Source organism: Pleurodeles waltl, chromosome 4_2, assembly GCF_031143425.1.
Source record: "Pleurodeles waltl isolate 20211129_DDA chromosome 4_2, aPleWal1.hap1.20221129, whole genome shotgun sequence".
Taxonomy (NCBI): domain Eukaryota; kingdom Metazoa; phylum Chordata; class Amphibia; order Caudata; family Salamandridae; genus Pleurodeles; species Pleurodeles waltl.
This window is the reverse complement of record NC_090443.1, coordinates 42,944,686-42,966,633: the sequence shown is the minus strand read 5'-3', so window position 1 is coordinate 42,966,633 and position 21,948 is coordinate 42,944,686. Positions and strand designations below refer to the sequence as shown.

Sequence of the window (21,948 nt, the reverse complement as noted above, 5' to 3'; positions counted from 1 at the left end):
GCATGTGCAACCTTGCGTTTGGGACAATGGCTATGCATGAAGACATCATGCCTAGTAGTTTCATCACCAGTTTGACTTGTATCTTTTGTTTTGGATAGATGGTGTGTATTACATTGTGAAATGTGTGAACTCTTTGTGGACTTGGAGTGGCAATCCCTTTTGCTGTGTTGATTGTCGCTCCTAAGTACTGCTGTGTTTAACACGGCAGAAGGTGTGACTTTGTGTAGTTGATTGAGAAACCTAGTTTGTGGAGGATTTCTATGACATATTTTGTGTGTTGTGAACACCGTCTTAGCGTGTTGGTTTTGATTAACCAATCGTCTAGGTACGGGAACACATGTATTTGCTGCCTTCTGTTATGTGCAGCTACTACTGCTAGGCATTTTGTAAAAACTCTTGGTGCAGTTGTTATTCCGAATGGCAACACTTTGAATTGGTAATGTATCCCTTGGAATACAAACCTTAGGTACTTTCTGTGTGAAGGATGTATTGGTATATGGAAATATGCATCCTTTAGGTCTAGTGTTGTCATGTAGTCTTGTTATTTGAGCAGTGGGATTACGTCTTGTAATGTAACCACGTGAAAGTGATCTGATTTGATGTAGGTATTTAATGTTCTGAGATCTAGTATAGGTCTCAGACTCTTGTCTTTTTTGGGTATCAGAAAGTACAGGGAGTAAACTCCTGTGTTTATTTGTTGTTTTGGTACTAATTCTATTGCTTCTTTCTGTAGCAATGCCTGAACTTCTAGTCCTAGAAGATCTATATGTTGTTTTGACATATTGTGTGTTTTCGGTGGGACGTTTGGAGGGAATTTGAGAAATTCTATGCAATAACCATGCTGGATAATTGCTAAGCCCCAAGTGTCTGTTGTTATTTCCTCCCAATGTTTGTAAAACTTGGTTAGTCTCCCCCCCACAGGTGTTATGTGTTGGAGATTTGTGACCATGAAGTCACTGCTTGTTTGGAGGAGTTTTGGGACTTTGGAATTTTCCTCTATTCCTTTGAAATTGTCCCCCTCTATATTGTCCCCGAAAACCTCCCCGCTGATACTGGCTCTGGTAAGTGGGCTTTGTTTGTGAGGTTGTGGCTTCTGTGGTTTGCCCTCGAAACCCCCCTCGAAATTGTGTCTTTCGAAATGTGCCTCTGCTCTGTGGGGAGTAGAGTGCGCCCATGGCTTTGGCCGTGTCAGTGTCTTTCTTAAGTTTTTCGATCGCAGTGTCCACCTCCGGCCCAAACAACTGCTGTCCGTTGAATGGCATATTCAGCACAGCTTGCTGTATCTCTGGTTTAAATCCTGATGTACGCAGCCATGCATGTCTCCTTATTGTTACTGCTGGGTTGACAGTTCTAGCAGCTGTGTCTGCAGCATCCATTGCTGACCATATCTGATTATTGGAGATACTCTGTCCTTCTTCTACTACTTGCTGCGCTCTTTTTTGGAACTCCTTGGGTAAATGTTCAATAAAGTGTTGCATCTCATCACAATGGGCCCTATCATATCTGGCTAACAAAGCTTGCAAATTTGCAATACGCCACTGGTTTGCTGCCTGTGCCGCCACCCTTTTGCCTCCAGCATCGAATTTTCGACTTTCTTTATCTGGAGGTGGTGCATCTCCTGAAGTATGAGAGTTGGCTCTTTTGCGCGCTGCTCCCACTACAACAGAGTCTGGTGTTAGCTGTTGTGTAATGTACAGTGGGTCTGTTGGTGGCGGTTTATATTTTTTATCTACTCTTGGAGTAATGGCTCTCCCTTTAACAGGCTCCTCAAACACTTGTTTGGAGTGTTTTAGCATTCCGGGTAGCATAGGAAGACTCTGATATTGGCTGTGTGTGGACGACAGTGTATTAAAAAGAAAGTCGTCTTCAATGGGCTCTGAATGAAGGCTGACATTATGAAATGCCGCTGCTCTTGACACCACCTGTGCGTAGCCTGTACTATCCTCTGGTGGCGATGGTCTAGCTGGATAGCATTCCGGACTATTATCTGACACCGGTGCGTCATAAAGGTCCCATGCGTCAGGGTCATCTTGACTCATTCCTGTATGAGTTGGGGATTGCATCATTGGTGGAGTGGCTACCGGTGATGGTTGCGGAGAGTGATGTGGGGATGGTGGCGGTGTTACTTGTTTAGCCACCTTTGCGTGTGGCTGTTTGTCCTTGTCTTGGAAGGCAAGCTTGCGTTTCATTTTGACTGGAGGAAGAGTGCTGATCTTCCCTGTATCTTTTTGAATAAAGAGCCGTCTTTGTGTGTGATCTGGCTCTATTGTCTCTAATTCCTGTCCAAATCTATGTGTCTTCATTTGTGTGGACTGTCCTTGTTCCTCAGTGTAGGAACTTGTTTTCGGTTCCGAGGCCGGCTGTTTTGGTACCGAAACCTTTTTGGCTGCTTTTTTAGGCTCCGACGAAACCTTCTTTACTTTCGGCGTCGTGCTCTCTTGGTGCCGACCCGTTTCGGTGCCGCTGTCTCGGTGCCGAATCTTCTCTGAGCCACTATCTCGGGCCCGAGATTGCTGTGTGCCGGTATCTCGACCGGAGTCGGATGACTTCGACACCAGCTCGCCCTTTTTCGGTGCCGATGAACGGTCACCTATTTTTCGGGTCAAGCCATGGCCTGTTGGCGGTGGCGTCCCCTGGGCTTTAGCGATCTTCACGTGAGTTCTTTGTTTCGACGTCTTACTCACGGTTTTCAGCGTTTCCTCAAGATCGATCTCCTCAGAGTCCGAATCCTGGGTGGAGAATGTTTCTTCCTCCTCCTCGAAACGCCCTTGTCCTGTCGGCGCTGTCGCCATTTGCAGTCTTCTTGCTCTTCGGTCCCCGAGTGTCTTCCTGGACCGAAACGCTCGACAGGCCTCACAAGTATACTCCTTGTGTTCTGGTGACAAACACAAGTTACAGACCAGATGTTGATCTGTATATGGATACTTGTTATGGCATTTTGGACAGAAGCGGAATGGGGTCCGTTCCATCAGCCTTGAAGAGAGACGTGGCCGGGCCGACCAGGCCCCGACGGGGATCGTAAAAACCCCGAAGGGCCACCGGAGCTCTTCTTAATTCGGTGTCGATCTGTTGTAACTAACCCGATACCGAACGCAAACAATACCGATGATTTTTCCGAGATTCTAACTAACTTTCCGACCCGAAACACGGAGCGAAAAGGAACACGTCCGAACCCGATGGCGGAAAAAAAACAATCTAAGATGGAGTCGACGCCCATGCGCAATGGAGTCGAAATGGGAGGAGTCCCTCGGTCTCGTGACTCGAAAAGACTTCTTCGAAGAAAAACAACTTGTAACACTCCGAGCCCAACACCAGATGGCGGGATGTGCACAGCATGTGTATCTGCAGCTACACATGCCATCGAATATATATATATATATATCTCTACATATGTACAAATGTTGTTAACTTAAACGACCGCAGGCTGCTGGGGAGGTGGGAGGGTGCATGTGAATCTGCAGCGGAACATGCCACAAACAGCTGTACACTGGGTAAGTGACATTTTCCGTTCGATAGCATGTGTAGCTGCAGATACACATGCTGTGCATAGACTACAAAGCAGTTAGTCCCCCCATAAAAGCCGTGGTTAGCCTGTAGGAGTTGAAGTTGTTTGAAATAATGTTCTGAGTACAGCATGACCTACTGTGGCTTGCTGTGTTGCTAAAACATCTACACAACAGTGTTTAGTGAATGTATATGGTGTTGACCAAGTAGCTGCTTTACATATTTCAGCCATTGGTATATTTCCTAAAAAAGCTATTGTAGCACCTTTTTTCCTTGTGGAATGTGTTTTAGGAGTAGCTAAGAGTTGCCTTTTGGCTTTAACATAGCATGTTTGGATGCATCTTACTATCCATCTTGCTAATCCTTGTTTCGAAATGGGGTTACCTGTATGAGGTTTTTGAAAGGCTACCAACAGCGGTTTAGTTTTTCTGAATGGTTTTGTACTATCTATATAGTACATTAGTGCTCTTTTAATGTCTAATGTATGTAGAGCTCTTTCTGACAGAATCTGGCTGTGGGAAGAAGACTGGTAAGTCCACGGTTTGATATGAAAAGGTGATACTACTTTTGGAAGAAATTTGGGGTTAGTTCGTAGTATAACTTTATTTTTGTGTAATTGTATGAACGGTTCTTCAATTGTGCAAGCTTGAATCTCATTGACTCTTCACAACGATGTAATTGCGACTAGGAAAGCAACCTTCCATGTTAAGAATTGCATTTGACATGAGTGAATAGGTTTAAATGGTGATCCCATAAGTCGCGTAAGCACTATGTTTAAATTCCAAGAAAGAACTGGAGGTGTCCTGGGTGGAACGATGCTTGTTAAGCCTTCCATGAAGGCTTTCATAACAGGAACTCTAAATAAAAGAGCTGTGCTGTATATTTTGTAAATATGCTGAAATTGCACTAACATGTATTTTTATGGAAAAGAATGCTACATTTGATTTTTGTAAATGAAGTAAATAGCATACAATATCTTGTATTGATGCTGTAAGAGGGGCAATCTGTTTAGACTGACAGTAACATACAAATACTTTCCATTTGTTAGCATAGCACTGTCTAGTAGTGGGTTTTCTTGCTTGCTTAATCACATCCATACATTCTAATGGTAGTTGTGAATACCCAAACTCTATGACCTCAGAGGCCAAATCGTCAGATTTAGTTTGTTGGGATTTGGGTGTCTGATCTGCCCTTTGTTTTGTGTTAACAGGTCTGGTCTGTTTGGGAGTTTGGAGTGTGGTACTACTGATAGATCTAATAATGTTGTGTACCACGGTTGACAGGCCCACGTTGGTGCTAGGAGTATCATATTGAGTGTGTTTTGACGCAATTTGTTGACTACAAATGGAATGAGTGGGAGAGGGGGAAAAGCGTAAGCAAATATCCCTGACCAATTGATCCGAAGAGCATTGCCCTTGGATAGGGGATGAGGGTGTCTGGATGCAAAGTTTTGGCATTTTGCGTTTTCGCTTCTGGCAAACGGATCTATTTTTGGTGTTCGCCATTGTTGAAAGTATTTTTGAAGTACTTGAGGGTGAATTTCCCATTCTTGTGTCTGTTGGTGATTTCTGCTGAGGAGATCTGCCAACTGATTGTCTATTCCTGGAATGTATTGTGCTAGAAGATTAATTTAATTGTGAATTTCCCATTTCTAAATTGTTTGGGCTAGAAGGGACAGCTGAGATGAATGTGTCCCTCCCTGTTTGTTGAGATAATACATGGTTGTCATATTGTCTGTTTGTATGAGAACATTCTTCTGTTTGAGAAGAGGTTGAAATGCTTTTAGGGCAAGGAACACAGCTAATAATTCTAAGTGGTTTATGTGTAGCTGTTCCTGTTTGACATCCCATTGCCTTTGAATGGTCTGATTGTTTAGGTGAGCTCCCCCACCAATCACTGATGCATCTGTTTAATTATGGTCTAAGGCACAGGGTCTTGAAACGACCGCCCCTTCATTAAATTGCTGTGATTCTACCATTGAAGGGACATATTTGTTTGGCGGTCCATCAACACTAGATCTTGAAATTGACCGTGTGCTTGTGACCATTGTTGTGCAAGGCACTGTTGTAAGGGCCTCATGTTTAATCTTGCATGTGGGACTATTGCTATGCAAGATGCCATCATTCCTAGAATCTTCATGATAAATCTTACAGTGTATTGTTAATTTGGCTGTATGAGTGGTATTCAATTTTGGAAAGCTGGTTTCCTTTGTATATTTGGATACGCTAGAGCTAGTTGAGTATTTAGGATAGCACCTAGGTACGGTTGTACTTGTGCTGGTTGAAGGTGTGACTTTTGGTAGTTTTGTAGAAAACCCTAGTGTATACAGAGTTTTATAGAGAAGCCTCTGAGGATTGTGGTTTAAAACGTCCTCAAAACTGTGGCCTGCGAAATTAACCTCTATATGGGGTGGTGTACAAAGCGCCCATTGCTTTTGCAGTATCTGAGTCCGTCCTCAGTTTTTCAATAGTGGTGTCCAATTCTGGGCCAAAGAGGTGCTTTTTATCAATAGGCATGTTAAGGACAGCCTGTTGAATTCCTGGTTTAAAACCAGAGGAACGCAGCCATGCATGTCTTCTGATTGTGATGGCAATGTTTACAGCTGCAAGGAGTGTATCAGCAGCATCAAGGGCAGATCTTATTTGATTATTACAAATGGCCTGGTCCTCTTCTACTACTTGCTGTGCCCTCTTCTGGTGCTCTTTTGGGAGATGCTGTATAATATCTTGCATTTCATCCCAACTGTTTTTCCTGCTGCGTCAAATTTTCTGCTCTCCTTATCAGGAGGAGGTGCATCTCCTGAAGACTGGCTGTTTGCCCTCTTTCTTGCTGCACTGACCACCACTGAATCTGGAGGGACCTGGTGAGTAATGTAATCTGGGTCAGAGGGTGCTGGCTTACACTTTATCGATTCTAGGTGTGATAATCCTAGCTTTTACAGGCTCACTAAAACAATTGGTCTGCATGTTTTACTATGCCTGGTAACATTGGGAGACACTGGTACTTGGAATGTGTAGAAGATAGTGTATTAAATAAGAAATCTTCTTCCAATGGCTCTGAATGCATGGCTACCCCACGATACGCTGCTGCCCTGGATATGACCTGGTTGTATGCAGTGGTATCTTCCTGTGGAGATGGTTATGATGGGTAAGTATCGGGTCATTATCTGGGATGGGATTGGGGTCATAAACATCCCATGGGTCTACTCTATCTCCCTGTGAATATAGTGAATGTGTTGGAAAAGGCACTGGTGGTGGGCTGGTGTGAGGTGAGACAGATAATTGTGGAGAATGAGGAGAAGTATGAAGAGGTATGAAGAGGTATTGACTTCTTTTCTTTTTGCACCTTTGCTGGTGGCTGTACCGAGTACAGTTCCTCTTTGAAAGCCAGCTTTCTTTTTGTTTTTAAAGGGGGTGCAGCGACAATTCTTCCTGTCTCTTTATGGATGTGTATTCTGGATTGTCTCTCATCCATAATTTGTAAATGGGCTCAATGTCAGGCTCTTCCTCAGAGGTTTTATTGGTTTCTCTCAATTTTTTTGAAAGTCCTTGTTCCTCTGTATATGATGATTTTTCGTCTCTGAAGTTTGTGTTTTTTTTGGGACCGAAAAGGTAGTGGAAGGTCTCGGATCCGAAGCAGACTGCTGAATTTTCGACTCCGAAGAATGGTCTTTTTTTAACATGAGTCCGAAATGGAGCCTTTGACAGATTTACTCGACTCCGAAGTAGACGGAGTAGTGGCCTTTTTCGGTGCCGACCCCGAAGGATGGTCGCCAACAGTCTTTTTTCGGGCCGAACCATGGTCTTCCGGTAGTGGTGTACCCAAGGCCTTTAAATGTCTTTGGTGCAGGGCTGTAGGGGCAGACGTACTCACATCATGTCCAACTGTGATGGGTCTTGTCGTCCTCAGATTCCTGTTCGGGGTCTGTGTCTCGGATGGAGACTGCTGCCTGCGCCTGCTCTTCTTCAGCGACGTCGAGATGTTCACTGCTTTTCAACACCATTTTGAGTCTTCTAGCTCTGCGATCTCAGAGTCTTCTTTGAACGAAATGATCGAAAGGCCTCACAATTTTCCTCCCAATGGTCTAGGGAAAGGCACAAATCACAAACCAAGTGCTGGTCTGTATAGGGGTACTTCATGTGGCACAGAGGGCAGAATCGGAATGGCGTCCGATCCATCATGCTTTCCATGCGGTAGGCCCGAATAGGCCCAAGTTGGGTGCACGCGCCCGAAGGGCGAAAAAGAAGGTTCCGACGGTACTACTGGTTCGGTGCTAGATGGAAAACGCGATCGAAACAATACTGACAAATAAGAAGGTTTTCTAAGGTTTTCCGCATCGAAATCTCGGCACGAGAGGAAATACGTCCGAACCAGACAGCAGAAAGAAAACAATCTAACAATGGAGTAGATGGCCATGCACAATGGAACCGAGAGGAGGAGCCACTCGATCCTGTGACTCAGAAAAGACTTCTTCCAAGAAAAACACCTTGTAACACCCGAGGCCAACACTAGATGTCGGAATCGATATGCATAGCATGTGAATTTTCAGCCGTGGGCCGGGTTTCTGCATGATGACGAGCGAGGAAGGCACGGCGTTAGGGCAGGACTTAAAAATTGATTGGCAGCAGATCAGCGCAGCTCAACTGGGTTGCGACACTCCGTTCATAGTGTGCATGCCGGGATATAATGCTGCTTTTCAGTGACCAGCCCGATATGCTCACTTAATGAGTCTCCCATCTGCACAATTAGTGAGCCGGGAGAAACACAGCTGCAGCCTACTGTACTTCTAATGAGCGTTTGGTTCGTCTGCCCTAACCAATCCAGGCATTGCTCTCAAGCTGTAACATAACAGCAAGGGAGCAGTGTCTGGATTGGCCAAGGACACAGCAATAGGCCTCTGCTCCATTGGCTGGAAATTATGTTTTTAAACACGAGTCACCGTTCAAGAAATCTTTTTTTTATCTGAGGAAAAAGAGATTATGGCATGTAAGGCACTACAGGTTTGAAAAAACATGGCTGCAGTGCTGAGATAGTGCTGTTTTATGTACCTGCATTAATGTCTTTACTGTTTGCCGTTTTGTCTATATAATTTAGCATCTGGCGTGACTTGACTATCACCGACAGTTACTCTCTGAGCAACATCTCACCTCTTTAAACGGATAATTAAAGGAGTCGACACTCCAAGGCGACTACTTAACTTTAGTAACATATCTGGCATGCATTACACCGAGAGTGCTGTGCAGAAACATTCAAATAACTTTTAAAGCACCTGCGCTAGAAATGTTGTTTGTACACATTTAGGTCCTCATTATGACTTTGGCTGTCTTTTTCAAAGTGCTGTCGGGCTGCTGACACATATTTGGAGTCATTGGACGACTTCTGCCCATTTATAGGCAGAAGTCCAACTCCGAAGCGGCGGTTGCATTGCCAGCACCGCCACGGCACCAAGACTCCACCCGCCATATTACGAGCCGTAATAAGGCTTGGCGGAGTCTTGCTGGTGTGGTGGTGCTGGTGGTGCAAAACCTCAGAGACCCATCCCCTCCCAGATGACCAGCTCGCCGGAAAAGGCAAGATGATCGTCCGAAAAGGGTTGGGGAGTGTTGGGTGCATGTGTGTGGTATGTGGGTGCATGTGTGTGAATGGGGGTGTCTGTGTGCAAATGTGTAAATGGATATGTACCATTGGGGGGGGGGGGGGGGGGAGTGTTTGTGGGTGTGTATATGCGGTGCAAGGGAGTGTGTGTGTGTGTGTGTGTGCATGTCTGCGTGTGTGAGTGCAAGTATGCAAAGGGGGAGTAGTATGAGTGAGTATGCAGAGGGGAGGGGAGTTGTGTGTGCGTGTATACGATTGAATAAGAATGTTACATGAGTGCACGTGAATGGTGGTGTTCGTGTGCACGTGTACAGGGGTGCGCCTGAGTGCGTGTCAGTGCATGAATGCGTGTGAGTGTGTGTCTCGGAGTGAATGGGGGTGTATGTAGCGAGTGAGGTGCGTGTTTGTAAGAGTGTGGACGTGTGTAGGTGCATGTGTGTGGACGTGTGGGGGGTGCGTGTGGCGGCGACAGGAATGGGGATTCTTGTCGCCGGGCGAGTTTCTGCCAGGGTTTTCATGGCGGGGTGACCGCGAGGGAAAGCCTGGCGGCCTGCAGCCCCATAATCCGAGTTGGATCTGCTCACCGCTAGCCTCGTCGGTGTAACCGCACAGGTAGCGTTGTGGAAGTTTGGCTTCTGCCAAACCCAAAACTTGTGATGTGGCGGTCTTTACCGTCGGGTTCACGGCGGTAAGACCGCCACAGCAAGGCTCCTAATGAGGGCCTCAATGTGCTATTAGTCAATCCACTCTTTTGCATAACCAGTGAAGTTGCTTTGAAATAGTCCCGGCCCCCATCAATTATCGTAAAATGTGTCACAATTTATGTATCCTCCGTTTGGATGCAGCAAGGTGAATACCACTTACTCTAACTGTGCTTAACAAATGAGAGTAACTGTCACATAAAGCGCTCCAGTTTCCTTGGGTCGACCTCACGCTATACATTGCAAAACAAAAGTGATTTTATCAGGCAGACAAGCACTCCCCTCCCCCCCAAAACTCCCCTTACATTGGTTAGGCTTGCTTGAAAGGTAACACTCATGCCCAACTTTTACACCCCACCACTTTGAAATGTTACCAGCCACCACTGCCGTACTGTAGCCACAGAGTGGGTGAAAATGTTGATGTGACTAGCGGGTGGAAGGAGAGATGCCCAGATACCATGCTGTGGCCCTACTATATCTAAAGCTAAGGCAAAGTCAGCTTTGTCACCGGAAAGTCGGGAACCATCAAATGGCATGTCCATGAGGCTAGCCTGGACGTGTCCCAAAAAGATGGTGGACTGCATCCATTTAAACCTATGTATGGCCATAATACTGCAGGTAGCTCGACCCAGGGTAACGGTGGTTTCAAGCCCACAAAGAACAGCCCAATCACAATTGGCCTCCATGGCCTGAAAAAAGATGGCACAGGCTTCCTCTGGGAACATAGGTAAGATCTCTCAGACACTGGACTAGGTCCATCCCCCCTCACTCCCCCTTCAGTCCAGTGTCTGGAAATGTATCAAGGCCTGGAGATCTTCGTACCATTTGTTCTCATGATGTGGCTGAGCAATCCCATCCCAAGCATCATTGCCCCAACTCAGAGTCCATGTTTAGTAATTCATGGAGAACATCAGCCCTTCCAGAAGGTAGAGGCACTGTGGGGCAGAATCAGAAAGGGTGGCTAAAAGAGTGCGGCTCCGATGAAGAAGCGCACAGCCTCGGTCAAGGTCAGGCAGTGCCGTCTCAATGCCAGACAGCACAGGTGGATCATGTTTCGGTGCGGGTTGTGATGCCAGAAAGGGAACTGGTACCAAAGTCAGTCCAGAGCCCTGAGCAAATCCAGAGGGCCCAGCTGCGCCAAGGGTAGACTTACATCCAGAAACCCAGTTGGGAGGCCTCTTGGCACCTTGTGGCACATAGGTGTGCAGAGGGAGCCAGCAACATGTCAAAAAGCCTTAACATGGTTTTGTGAAATTCCTCAATTTGATAAGGCATCACCAACAGCTCTAGAAATTTCAGTTGCCTTAAAACAAGGGTCGGAATGGTCTCTGAAGTACAACAAGCAGAACCTAGAGGAATGGTGATGCCCTCATGCCTTCTCGGGAGATTGAGAGTGGCAGGATGGGGCACAGTCCCATTTGGACTTCTTATGCTCTTTCTTGGACTTATTTGAGGATTTAGATTACAAAGACGATCTGTCAAAAGTCACCTCAGGAGCAGGACTGGGATCTATTTTTGGACATCAACTGAGCTCAGGGTGCGGTGTTGCACTGCTTTGCCACTAAAGTTTTGCTTCCTGGACCCGAATGGCCTTGGTGTGCCTAAAGGCACAATCACTGCAGGCCGTGGAATCATGGTCTGACCCTAGTCACCACTTGTGGTTCAGTCACAGAAATTTGTTTATCATATTCCCCAGAAATTTGTCTCAAAGAGACAAGAGGTATCTCTGGATCTGCGTCTGTTGGTGTTAAAAAAGAAAAATGAAGTGAAGTGTGCCTATAAGACACCACCTGTAGGCATGCAGGGGCACTGTTTAAGGTTTTCCAGATCCAGTCTGATGCCTGGGGAGTATTTAAAAGGTAGGGGATCTGCGGTCATACGTTTAAAGTACTGGTTATGGGCCTGCCTGTGACAGACATTGAAAACGGTCTGTAGAGACTACATAAAAAGACCCATCTAGTGAAGAGGAATTCTTAGGCATAAAAAAAAAAGTGTTAGGAGGGTACAAAGTAGCACTCTACCAATTCAAATTTTGAGGTCCATTTCTTGGAAAGACATAAATCTCCTCAATAATCCACTTTGTTGTATTGCAGAGTCCGCTTTCGTTTCATGGCAGATGCCGCCCACTCAGTAGTTCAACAATCCTGTAGGCTTGACCACACGAAGGACTCCAATAAAATGTTCTAAAAATCTGTCAAAACACCATTACAAATAACACAACACATACCCCAACATACATAGAACAACATACACAATACAATACTAATAGAATTTCAGAACATTAAACTACCATTCCTGAAGTCTCAACACCCTCTTGAAAACCTACTCGAGGAACTTCAACCTCACTCCACAGTTTCACCCTTATGAGAGCTGCCACCACTACCACCACAACACTCTCAAAACCAGCCTTCAAACCAGTGTTCTACAACGCTTTGGTAACCCCTGCCCTAATGGGCCCTTGGAGCACTCACTCTAGGATTTCATTGTACTCTATCGTCTCTTCCAGGTTCTGCAGGTTGGGGTTCACACTTCGAATGGCTCTCATATAGGCTTTGAGAAGTTGGATATCACGTTTCTGTAACAGAGACAGGATAAATAAATCAAATCAGAGACTTGAACAGAAGACATGTAGTTAGGCAAAGACAATAGGCTAAAATACGCCAGATGTTAAGAAATTGGATTTCCAAGACTTCTGTGTCAGTGCTATGATGAATCACTCACTGTGTCTTGGTTTCTAGCCACCATAAACAGTTAAACACAGAAGAACTAGTGGAGGGGAGGAAATGAGTTGATGAGTGTTACTCAATAATCATAAACAAATCACAATCTTATAGCTCTCCCACCCCCCAATCGCATTGGCATCGACTACTTTGTTAGAGTATGGTGAGCACAATGTTAAGGTTCCAGGATGGTGCAGGAGGGACACTAGGTGGAATTAAACATTTAACACCTTCTATGAAAGCCTTCATGACTGGAATTCGGAACAATAAAATATGTTGTCTGTTCTGTAGATATGCAGCTATTGCTGTGAGATGTAGGAGAATGGAAGTGTAGGCTAGATTTACTTTTTGTAAGTGGAGCAAATAACAGACAACCTCTTTCATGAGGTTCATATGTTTGGGTTGGCAGTAGCAAACAAAACGTTACCATTTTGCAGCATAGCAGGCTCTAGTAGTAGGTCTATGGGCTTCCTTGAGAATGCCCATAGATTCCGTGGGCAAGCCTAAGTAGCCAAACTCCATGACCTCCGGAACCATATCGCAAGGCTGAGTAACTTTGGTTCTGGGGGTCTGATTTGTCCTTAACTTTTCGTGAGAAGGTCAGGCTGTTGGGGAACGTCTCATGCAAGACTACTGAGAGAGCCAGAAGTGTGGTAAATCAAGGCTGGCGAGTCAAGTGGAAGCCACAAGGATCATGGCGATCTGCTTGCCCGATTCTCCAAGCCAGAAATGGAATTAGAGGGAGAGGTGGAAAAGCACAGGCAAATATCCCTGACCAATTCATCAACAGATCGTTGCCCTTGGATAGAGGGCGTGGATACCTGGAGGCAAAGCTCGGGCATTTTGCATTTTCCGCTGTGCCAAAAAGGTCTATGTGAGGAGTTCCCCAATTTGTGAAGTATGGCTGAAGGACTTGTGGGTGGAGTTCCCACTTGTGGACTTGTTGCTGCATCCTGCTAAGCAGGTCTGCAAAGTCATGTCCGTCCCAGGAAGGTACTCCGCCACCATGTGAATGTGGTGGCGAAGGACCCACTTCCATATGGTTTGAGATAATTGTGAGAGCTGGGAGTTGAGAAGACCGTACCTGCCCCTGTTTCTGTAAGTAGTACATGGCTATTGTGTTGTCCTTAATCACCCTTGTGAGATAGGTGAGAAAGGCATGCATTGCGGGCTAGGGATACAGCCTGAAGTTCTAGATAACTGATGTGTAGGGCTGGTGACTGGCATCCCAGAGGCCTTTACTGTCAGGTCTTGAAGGTGAGCACCCAACCCTTTGAGTGATGGATCTGGCAAATGTGACTTGAGGCACAGGGTCCAAAAAGGCCCCTTCAAGAGGTTGTTGGATTTCCACTATTGCAGAGAAAGATGAGTCTGGCAGTCTAACTCTAGATCATCCAGGAGACCCTGTGACTGAGACCACTGGCAAGACAAACAATGTTGTAGGGGACACGTGTAGTCTGGCATGTGGAACGATGGCGATGCACAAGGCCATCATTCCCAACAGATGCATAATGGTCCTGAATGTGTAAGTCTGGCTCTCTTGAAATTGCGGGAGAAGGGTTTGAAAATTCTGGACACGAGCCAGGTTGGGATATGCCAACCCTAGGTCCGCATTCAGGATGGCTCCTAAGTAAAGTTGCACCTGCAGGGGCTGGCAGTGAGATTAGGGAATGTTCAGAACAAAGCCCACATTGTGAAGGAGGTCCACTGTCAAATGGGTGTGTTGTAGGCACCGGGGGTAACATGCTGGCTTTGATGAGCCAGTCGTCAAGAAAGGGAAACACATGAATGTTTTGTTTTTTCAGGTGCGCAGCCACTAGTCTTAAGCACTTTGTGAAAACTCCAGGAGCTGTAGTGACTTCTAACGGAAGGACCGTGAACTGGTAATGTTTGCCTGCAATACTGAATCTGAAGTATTTCAGATGTACAGGGTGAATAGAATGTGAAAGTAGGCATCTTTTAGATCTAGAGCTACCATAAAGTCACTTTGCTGTAGGAGAGGAATGACATCCTGAAGGGAGACCATGTAGATGTGTTCTGTCAGGATGTACTTGTTTAGAGGCCTGACATTGAGTTTTGGCCTGAGAGAGCCATCCTTTTTGGGATGTATAGGTCGTATACTTCTGTCCCTTGATGTTGTAGTGAAACAGCTCTATGGCCCTCTTGAGAAGAAGGGATTGGACTTCTTGTCTGAGAAGGGCTATGTGTTCTTGAGACTGGTGGTAAGCTCCAGAAAATAACCATGTTGGATAATGTTGAGGACCCAGTGGTCCATAGTAATGGTTTCCCATATTGACTAGAATTGTTGGAGTTTTCCACCAGCAGGTGTTGGATTAGCAGGGGGTAAGGTGGAGATAGTCACTGCATGGCAGTGGAGGAAGATCCACGTGTCACTGCGGTCTTTACCCTCCCTTTATAAGTGTTGCCTCTTTAGGAGCCTCTGTAAAATCCCCTGGAATAGGTGGATGGAGATTGTTTAGGGTGTGAGGTAGACACCTCAGAGGTGAAGGACTTGTATGAGCTTCTGAATCCAGGGAGACGAAAAGTGCCTCTTTCTGTAGGGGACTGAAGGGCACCTATGGCCTTAGCAGTATCCGTGTCTTTTTTGTTTTTTTATTTTATTTAAAAAAAAAAAAATTCTAACATGGTACCCACCTGGGTCCCAAATATGTGTTCCTTAGCAAAGGGCATACTGAGGACTGCCTGCTAGATCTCAGGTTTAAAACCGGAGCAACACAGTCAAGCATGCCTCTGGAGATGAACACTGGTGCTAATGTCACGAGCTGCTGTCTCTTCGGCATCCAGGGCGCACTTGATGGAATTATTAGAAATTGCCTGCCCCTCTGCAACTTCTGTTGCCTCCTTTTGCAATGTTCATCAGGTAAGAATTGGAAGAGCTCCTCCATTTCGTCCCAGTGAGTTAGGTCAGACCGCGCAAGTAAGACTTGGGAGGTGGCTATATGCCAGTGGTTTCTGCCCTGTGCTGCCACTCTCTTGCCCACAGCATCTATTCTCTTACTCTTCTTGTCAGGGGGAGGAGAGTCCCTAGTGTCCTCACCGTTTGCCTGCTTACGAGCTGTTGTTGCTACAGTAGAGTCAGGTGGAACCTGTGACCTGATATAGAGCGGGTCAGAGGGGGCTAGCTTGTACCTTTTGTCCACCCTAGGTGTGCTTACCCTAGAGCAGACAGGCTCCTTAAAAATATCTTCTGCATAGTTGAGCATGGAAGGGAGCAGGGGGAGTTATTATATGTCCCTATGAGTGGAAGTTAGTGTGTTGAAAAGGAAGTCCTGCTCTATGGGGTCCTTATGAAACTCCATGTTGTGGAACGCAGCTGTCCTAGCTACTACCGGTCGGTAACAGGTAACGTCCTCAGGTGGTGAGGGGCGTGTCGGTTAGAGATCAGGGTCATTGGAGGGAATAGGATCAAGGTCATATGCTGTAGGAAGCTGGCTCTGTATGGAAAATGTCACTTACCCAGTGTACATCTGTTCGTGGCATTAGTCGCTGCAGATTCACATGCTGTGCACATCCCGCCATCTGGTGTTGGGCTCGGCGTGTTACAAGTTGTTTTTCTTCGAAGAAGTCTTTTCGAGTCACGAGACCGAGGGACTCCTCCCATTTCGACTCCATTGCGCATGGGCGTTGACTCCATCTTAGATTGTTTTCCCCGCAGAGGGTGAGGTAGGAGTTGTGTATGCTAGTAATAGTGCCCATGCAATGGAGTGAATGCGTATGTACATAATAAAGTTTCAAGTAATCTATTTACAAATGTTTAAGATCTACTTCTAAACGGCTACAGGCTCCCGGGGAGGCGGGTGGGCGCATGTGAATCTGCAGCGACTAATGCCACGAACAGATGTACACTGGGTAAGTGACATTTTCCGTTCGATGGCATGTGTAGCTGCAGATACACATGCTGTGCATAGACTAGTAAGCAGTTATCTCCCCAAAAGCGGTGGTTCAGCCTGTAGGAGTTGAAGTAGTTTGGAATAATGTTCTTAGTACAGCTTGACCTACTGTTGCTTGTTGTGAAGTTAGCACATCTACACAGTAGTGCTTGGTAAATGTATGAGGCGTAGACCATGTCGCTGCCTTACATATTTCGTTCATTGGAATATTTCCGAGAAAGGCCATGGTAGCACCTTTCTTTCTGGTTGAGTGTGCCTTTGGTGTAATAGGCAGTTCTCTTTTAGCTTTAAGATAGCAGGTTTGAATGCACCTAACTATCCATCTAGCAATGCCTTGTTTTGAAATTGGATTTCCTGTATGAGGTTTTTGAAAGGCGATAAATAGTTGTTTTGTCTATCGAATTAGTTTTGTTCTGTCAATGTAGTACATTAGTGCTCTTTTGATGTCTAATGTATGTAGTGCTCTTTCAGCTACAGAATCTGGCTGTGGGAAAAACACTGGTAATTCCACCGTTTGATTCAAGTGGAACGGTGAGATTACTTTTGGTAAAAATTTGGGATTTGTTCGTAGAACAACTTTATTTTTGTGTATTTGAATAAATGGTTCTTGAATGGTAAACGCTTGAATTTCACTCACTCTTCTTAGAGATGTGATGGCAATTAAAAATGCAACTTTCCACGTTAAGTATTGCATTTCACAAGAGTTCATGGGCTCAAAAGGTGGGCCCATGAGTCGTGTTAAGACAATGTTGAGGTTCCATGAAGGAACTGGTGGCGTTCTTGGTGGTATAATTCTCTTTAGGCCTTCCATAAACGCTTTTATGACTGGTATCCTAAATAATGAAGTTGAGTGCGTAATTTGCAGGTAAGCTGAAATTGCAGCAAGATGTATTTTTATGGAAGAGAAAGCTAGTTTTGCTTTTTGCAAATGTAGCAAGTAGCTTACGATGTCTTTAGCAGATGCGTGTAAGGGTTTAATTTGATTATGACAATAATAAACAAACCTTTTCCACTTATTTGCATAGCAATGTCTAGTGGTTGGTTTTCTAGCTTGTTTTATGACTTCCATACATTCCTGTGTAAGGTCTAAGTGTCCGAACTCTAAGACTTCAGGAGCCAAATTGCTAGATTCAGCGATGCTGGATTGGGGTGTCTGATCTGTTGATTGTGTTGAGTTAACAGATCTGGTCTGTTTGGTAGTTTGATATGAGGCACTACTGAGAGGTCTAGTAGTGTTGTGTACCAAGGTTGTCTTGCCCAAGTTGGTGCTATTAGTATGAGTTTGAGTTTGTTTTGACTAAACTTGTTTACTAGATATGGAAGGAGTGGGAGAGGGGGAAAAGCGTATGCAAATATCCCTGACCAACTCATCCATAATGCATTGCCCAGAGACTGATCTTGTGGGTACCTGGATGCGAAGTGTTGGCATTTTGCGTTTTCTGTTGTTGCAAACAGGTCTATTTGTGGTGTTCCCCAATTTTGGAAGTAAGTGTGTAGTACTTGGGGGTGAATCTCCCATTCGTGGATCTGTTAGTGATCCCGAGAGAGATTGTCTGCTAATTGATTCTGAATCCCTGGAATGAACTGTGCTATTAGGCGAATGTGGTTGTGTATCGCCCAATGCCATATTTTCTGTGTCAGGAGACACAACTGTGTTGAGTGTGTTCCTCCCTGTTTGTTTAGGTAATACATTGTTGTCATGTTGTCTGTTTTGACAAGAATGTGCTTGTGACTTATTATTGGTTGAAATGCTTTTAACGCTAGAAATACTGCCAATAGTTCTAAGTGATTTATGTGAAACTGTTTTTGCCGAGAGTCCCATTGCCCCTGAATGCTGTGTTGATTGAGGTGTGCGCCCCAGCCTATCATGGAGGCATCTGTAGTTATTACGTATTGAGGCACTGGGTCTTGAAAAGGCCGCCCTTGATTTAAATTTATATTGTTCCACCATTGAAGCGAGGTGTATGTTTGGCGGTCTATCAACACTAGATCTAGAAGTTGACCCTGTGCCAGTGACCATTGTGATGCTAGGCACTGTTGTAAGGGCCGCATGTGCAATCTTGCGTTTGGGACAATGGCTATGCATGAGGACATCATGCCTAGTAGTTTCATTACTATTTTTACTTGTATCCTTTGGTTTGGATATATGACCTGTATTACATTGTGAAATGCTTGTACTCTTTGTGGACTTGTCGTGGCAATCGCTCTTGCTGTGTCGATTGTTGCCCCTAAGTACTGCTGTTTTTGACACGGCTGAAGGTGTGATTTTGTGTAGTTGATTGAGAAACCTAGTTTGTGTAGGGTTTCTATGAAGTACTTTGTGTGTTGTGAACACCGTTTTAGTGTGTTGGTTTTGATTAACCAATCGTCTAGGTATGGGAACACATGTATTTGCTGCCTTCTGATATGTGCAGCTACTACCGCCAGGCATTTTGTAAAGACTCTTGGTGCAGTAGTTATTCCGAATGGCAATACTTTGAATTGGTAGTGTACCCTTTGGAATACAAATCTTAGGTACTTTCTGTGTGAAGGATGTATTGGTATATGGAAATATGCATCCTTGAGGTCTAGTGTTGCCATGTAGTCTTGTTTGAGCAGTGGGATTACGTCTTGTAATGTCACCATGTGAAAGTGGTCTGATTTGATGTAGGTATTTAATGTTCTTAGATCTAATATAGGTCTTAGTGTTTTGTCCTTTTTGGGTATGAGAAAGTACAGAGAGTAAACTCCTGTTCCTTTCTGTTGGATTGGTACTAATTCTATTGCTCCTTTCTGTAGCAATGCCTGGACCTCTAGTCCTAGAAGATCTATATGTTGTTTTGACATATTGTGTGTTTTCGGTGGGACGTTTGGAGGGAATTTGAGAAATTCCATGCAATAACCATGCTGGATAATTGCCAGTACCCAAGTGTCTGTTATCTCCTGCCAATGTTTGTAAAAATTGCTTAGTCTCCCCCCCACCAGGTGTTGTGTTGGGGATGTGAGACTTTGAAGTCACTACTTGTTTTGAGGAGTTTTGGGGCTTTGGAACTTCCCTCTATTCTTTTGGAATTGTCCCCCTCTATATTGCCCCCGAAAACTTCCCCGCTGATATTGGCTTTGATAAGTGGGCCTTGCTTGTGAGGTTGTGGCTTCTGTAGGTTGACCTCGAAACCCTCCCCTAAATTGTGTCTTGCGAAATGTGCCTCTGCTCTGTGGGGAGTAGAGTGCGCCCATGGCTTTTGCCGTATCAGTGTCTTTTTTGAGTTTCTCAATAGCAGTGTCCACCTCTGGCCCAAACAACTGCTGTTCATTAAAGGGCATATTCAGCAGGGCTTGTTGTATTTCCGGCTTGAATCCTGACGTACGCAACCATGCGTGTCTCCTTATTGTTATTGCAGTATTTACTGTCCTCGCAGCTCTATCTGCTGCATCCATTGCTGACCGTATCTGATTATTTGAGATACTTTGTCCTTCTTCCGCCACTTGTTGTGCCCTTTTCTGGAACTCTTTGGGTAAGTGTTCTATGAAATGCTGCATTTCGTCCCAATGAGCTCTATCGTATCTTGCCAGAAGTGCTTGTGAGTTGGCCATGCGCCATTGGTTTGCTGCTTGTGCTGCAACCCTTTTCCCCGCAGCGTCAAATTTGCGACTCTCCTTGTCTGGAGGTGGAGCGTCTCCCGAGGTATGAGAGTTTGCTCTCTTCCGAGCTGCCCCAACAACCACAGAGTCTGGTGTTAATTGCTGTGTAATATAAACAGGGTCTGTTGGTGGTGGCTTGTACTTCTCCACCCTTGGAGTTATGGCCCTGCCTTTAACAGGATCCTGAAATATCTGTTTGGAGTGTTTAATCATTCCAGGGAGCATAGGTAAGCTTTGGTATTGGCTATGAGTGGAGGATAGTGTATTAAACAAAAAGTCATCCTCAATTGGTTCTGCATGCAAGGTGACGTTATGAAAAGCAGCTGCCCTTGAGACCACCTGCGTGTAGGATGTACTGTCTTCAGGTGGCGACGGTCTCGCAGGGTAACAGTCTGGGCTGTTATCTGATACCGGAGCGTCATAAAGGTCCCATGCGTCGGGATCATCTTGACTCATTGCAGTATGAGTCGGGGATTGCATCAGTGGTGGTGTGGCTACCGGGGATATGTGCATTGATGGTGGTGGAGATGGTGGTGGAGTTGTTTGTCTTGCCACCTTTGCCTGTGACTGCTTGTCCTTTTCTTGAAAGGCAAGTCTTCTTTTCATTTTAATTGGGGGAAGAGTGCTTATCTTCCCTGTGTCCTTTTGAATGTGGAGCCTCCTTGGAGTGTAGTCTGGCTCCATTGATTCAAGTTCTTCTCCGACCTTATGTCCTTGCATTTGGGAGGACAATCCCTGTTCCTCTGTGTAGGAACCTGTTTTCGGTTCCGAGGCTGGATGTTTCAAAATCGAAACCTTTTCGGTTGCCTTTTTGGGCTCCGAGGAAACCTTCTTTATTTTCGGCGTCGTGGTGTCTCAGTGCCGACCCATTTCGGTGCCACTGTCTTGGTGCCGAACTTGCTCGGAGCCGCTGTCTCAGGCCCGAGATTGCTGTGTGCCGGTATCTCGACCGGAGTCTAATGACTTCGACACATGCGTGCCCTTTTTCGGTGCCGATGATCAGTCACCTATTTTTCGGGTTAAGCCATGGCCTGTTGGCGGTGGCGTCCCCTGGGCTTTTGTGGTCTTCTTGTGAGTTTTATGTTTCGACGTCTTACTCACGGTTTTCGGCGTTTCTTCGGGATCAAGCTCGTCTGAGTCCGATTCCTGAATGGAGAAGGTTTCTTCTTCCTCCTCGAAACGCCCTTGTCCTGTCGGCGCCGACGCCATCTGCAGTCTTCTCGCTCTTCGGTCTCTTAATGTCTTCCTCGACCGAAACGCTCGACAGGCTTCACAAGTATCTTCCTTGTGCTCTGGAGACAAACACGAGTTACAGACCAGATGCTGTATACGGATACTTGTTGTGACATTTTGGGCAGAAGCGGAATGGGGTCTGTTCCATCAGCCTTGAAGAGACACGTGGCCGGGCCGACCAGGCCCTGACGGGGGGAATCGAAAAAAACCCAAAGGGCCACCGGAGCTCTTCAAAAGTCGGTGTCTATCTGCTGTAACTAACCCGATACCGAACGCAAACAATACCGACGATTTTTCCGAGATTCTAACTAACTTTCGAAGAAAAACAACTTGTAACACTGCGAGCCCAACACTAGATGTTATTCAGGCACAATTGTTGTTTAGACAGTAGTTGTTCAGTACTTAGTTGTAGAGACTTTTTAGTTGTTTAGGCTGTAGTTGTTTAGGACCTAGTTGTTCTGTCACATATTAAGGGGGGCACATTCCTATCCCTATTGGTCCCTCTCTACCAAAACAAGATGGAGGAATCTGCAAGGAGGTGGGTCACTTCAGCTCCAGACACCTTAGGGGTGGTCCTAGCTGCAGTGGTCACTCATCCTTGTTTTTCTAATTTTCCGGCTAGACCTACCACCAAAAGTGGAGCTTAGTCTGGGGGCAGGCATC

General features: G+C 45.6%; 1 protein-coding gene across 1 annotated transcript in view; it reads right to left on the bottom strand.

The window, feature by feature from the left end:
- RNF41 (ring finger protein 41) overlaps positions 1-21,948 on the bottom strand; it is a 190,157-nt gene that overhangs the window by 72,460 nt on the left and 95,749 nt on the right. Inside the window, exon 6 of the mRNA XM_069230564.1 lies at positions 12,272-12,375. Coding sequence (XP_069086665.1) covers positions 12,272-12,375 — 104 coding nt within the window. The remainder of the gene's footprint in view (positions 1-12,271; positions 12,376-21,948) is intronic.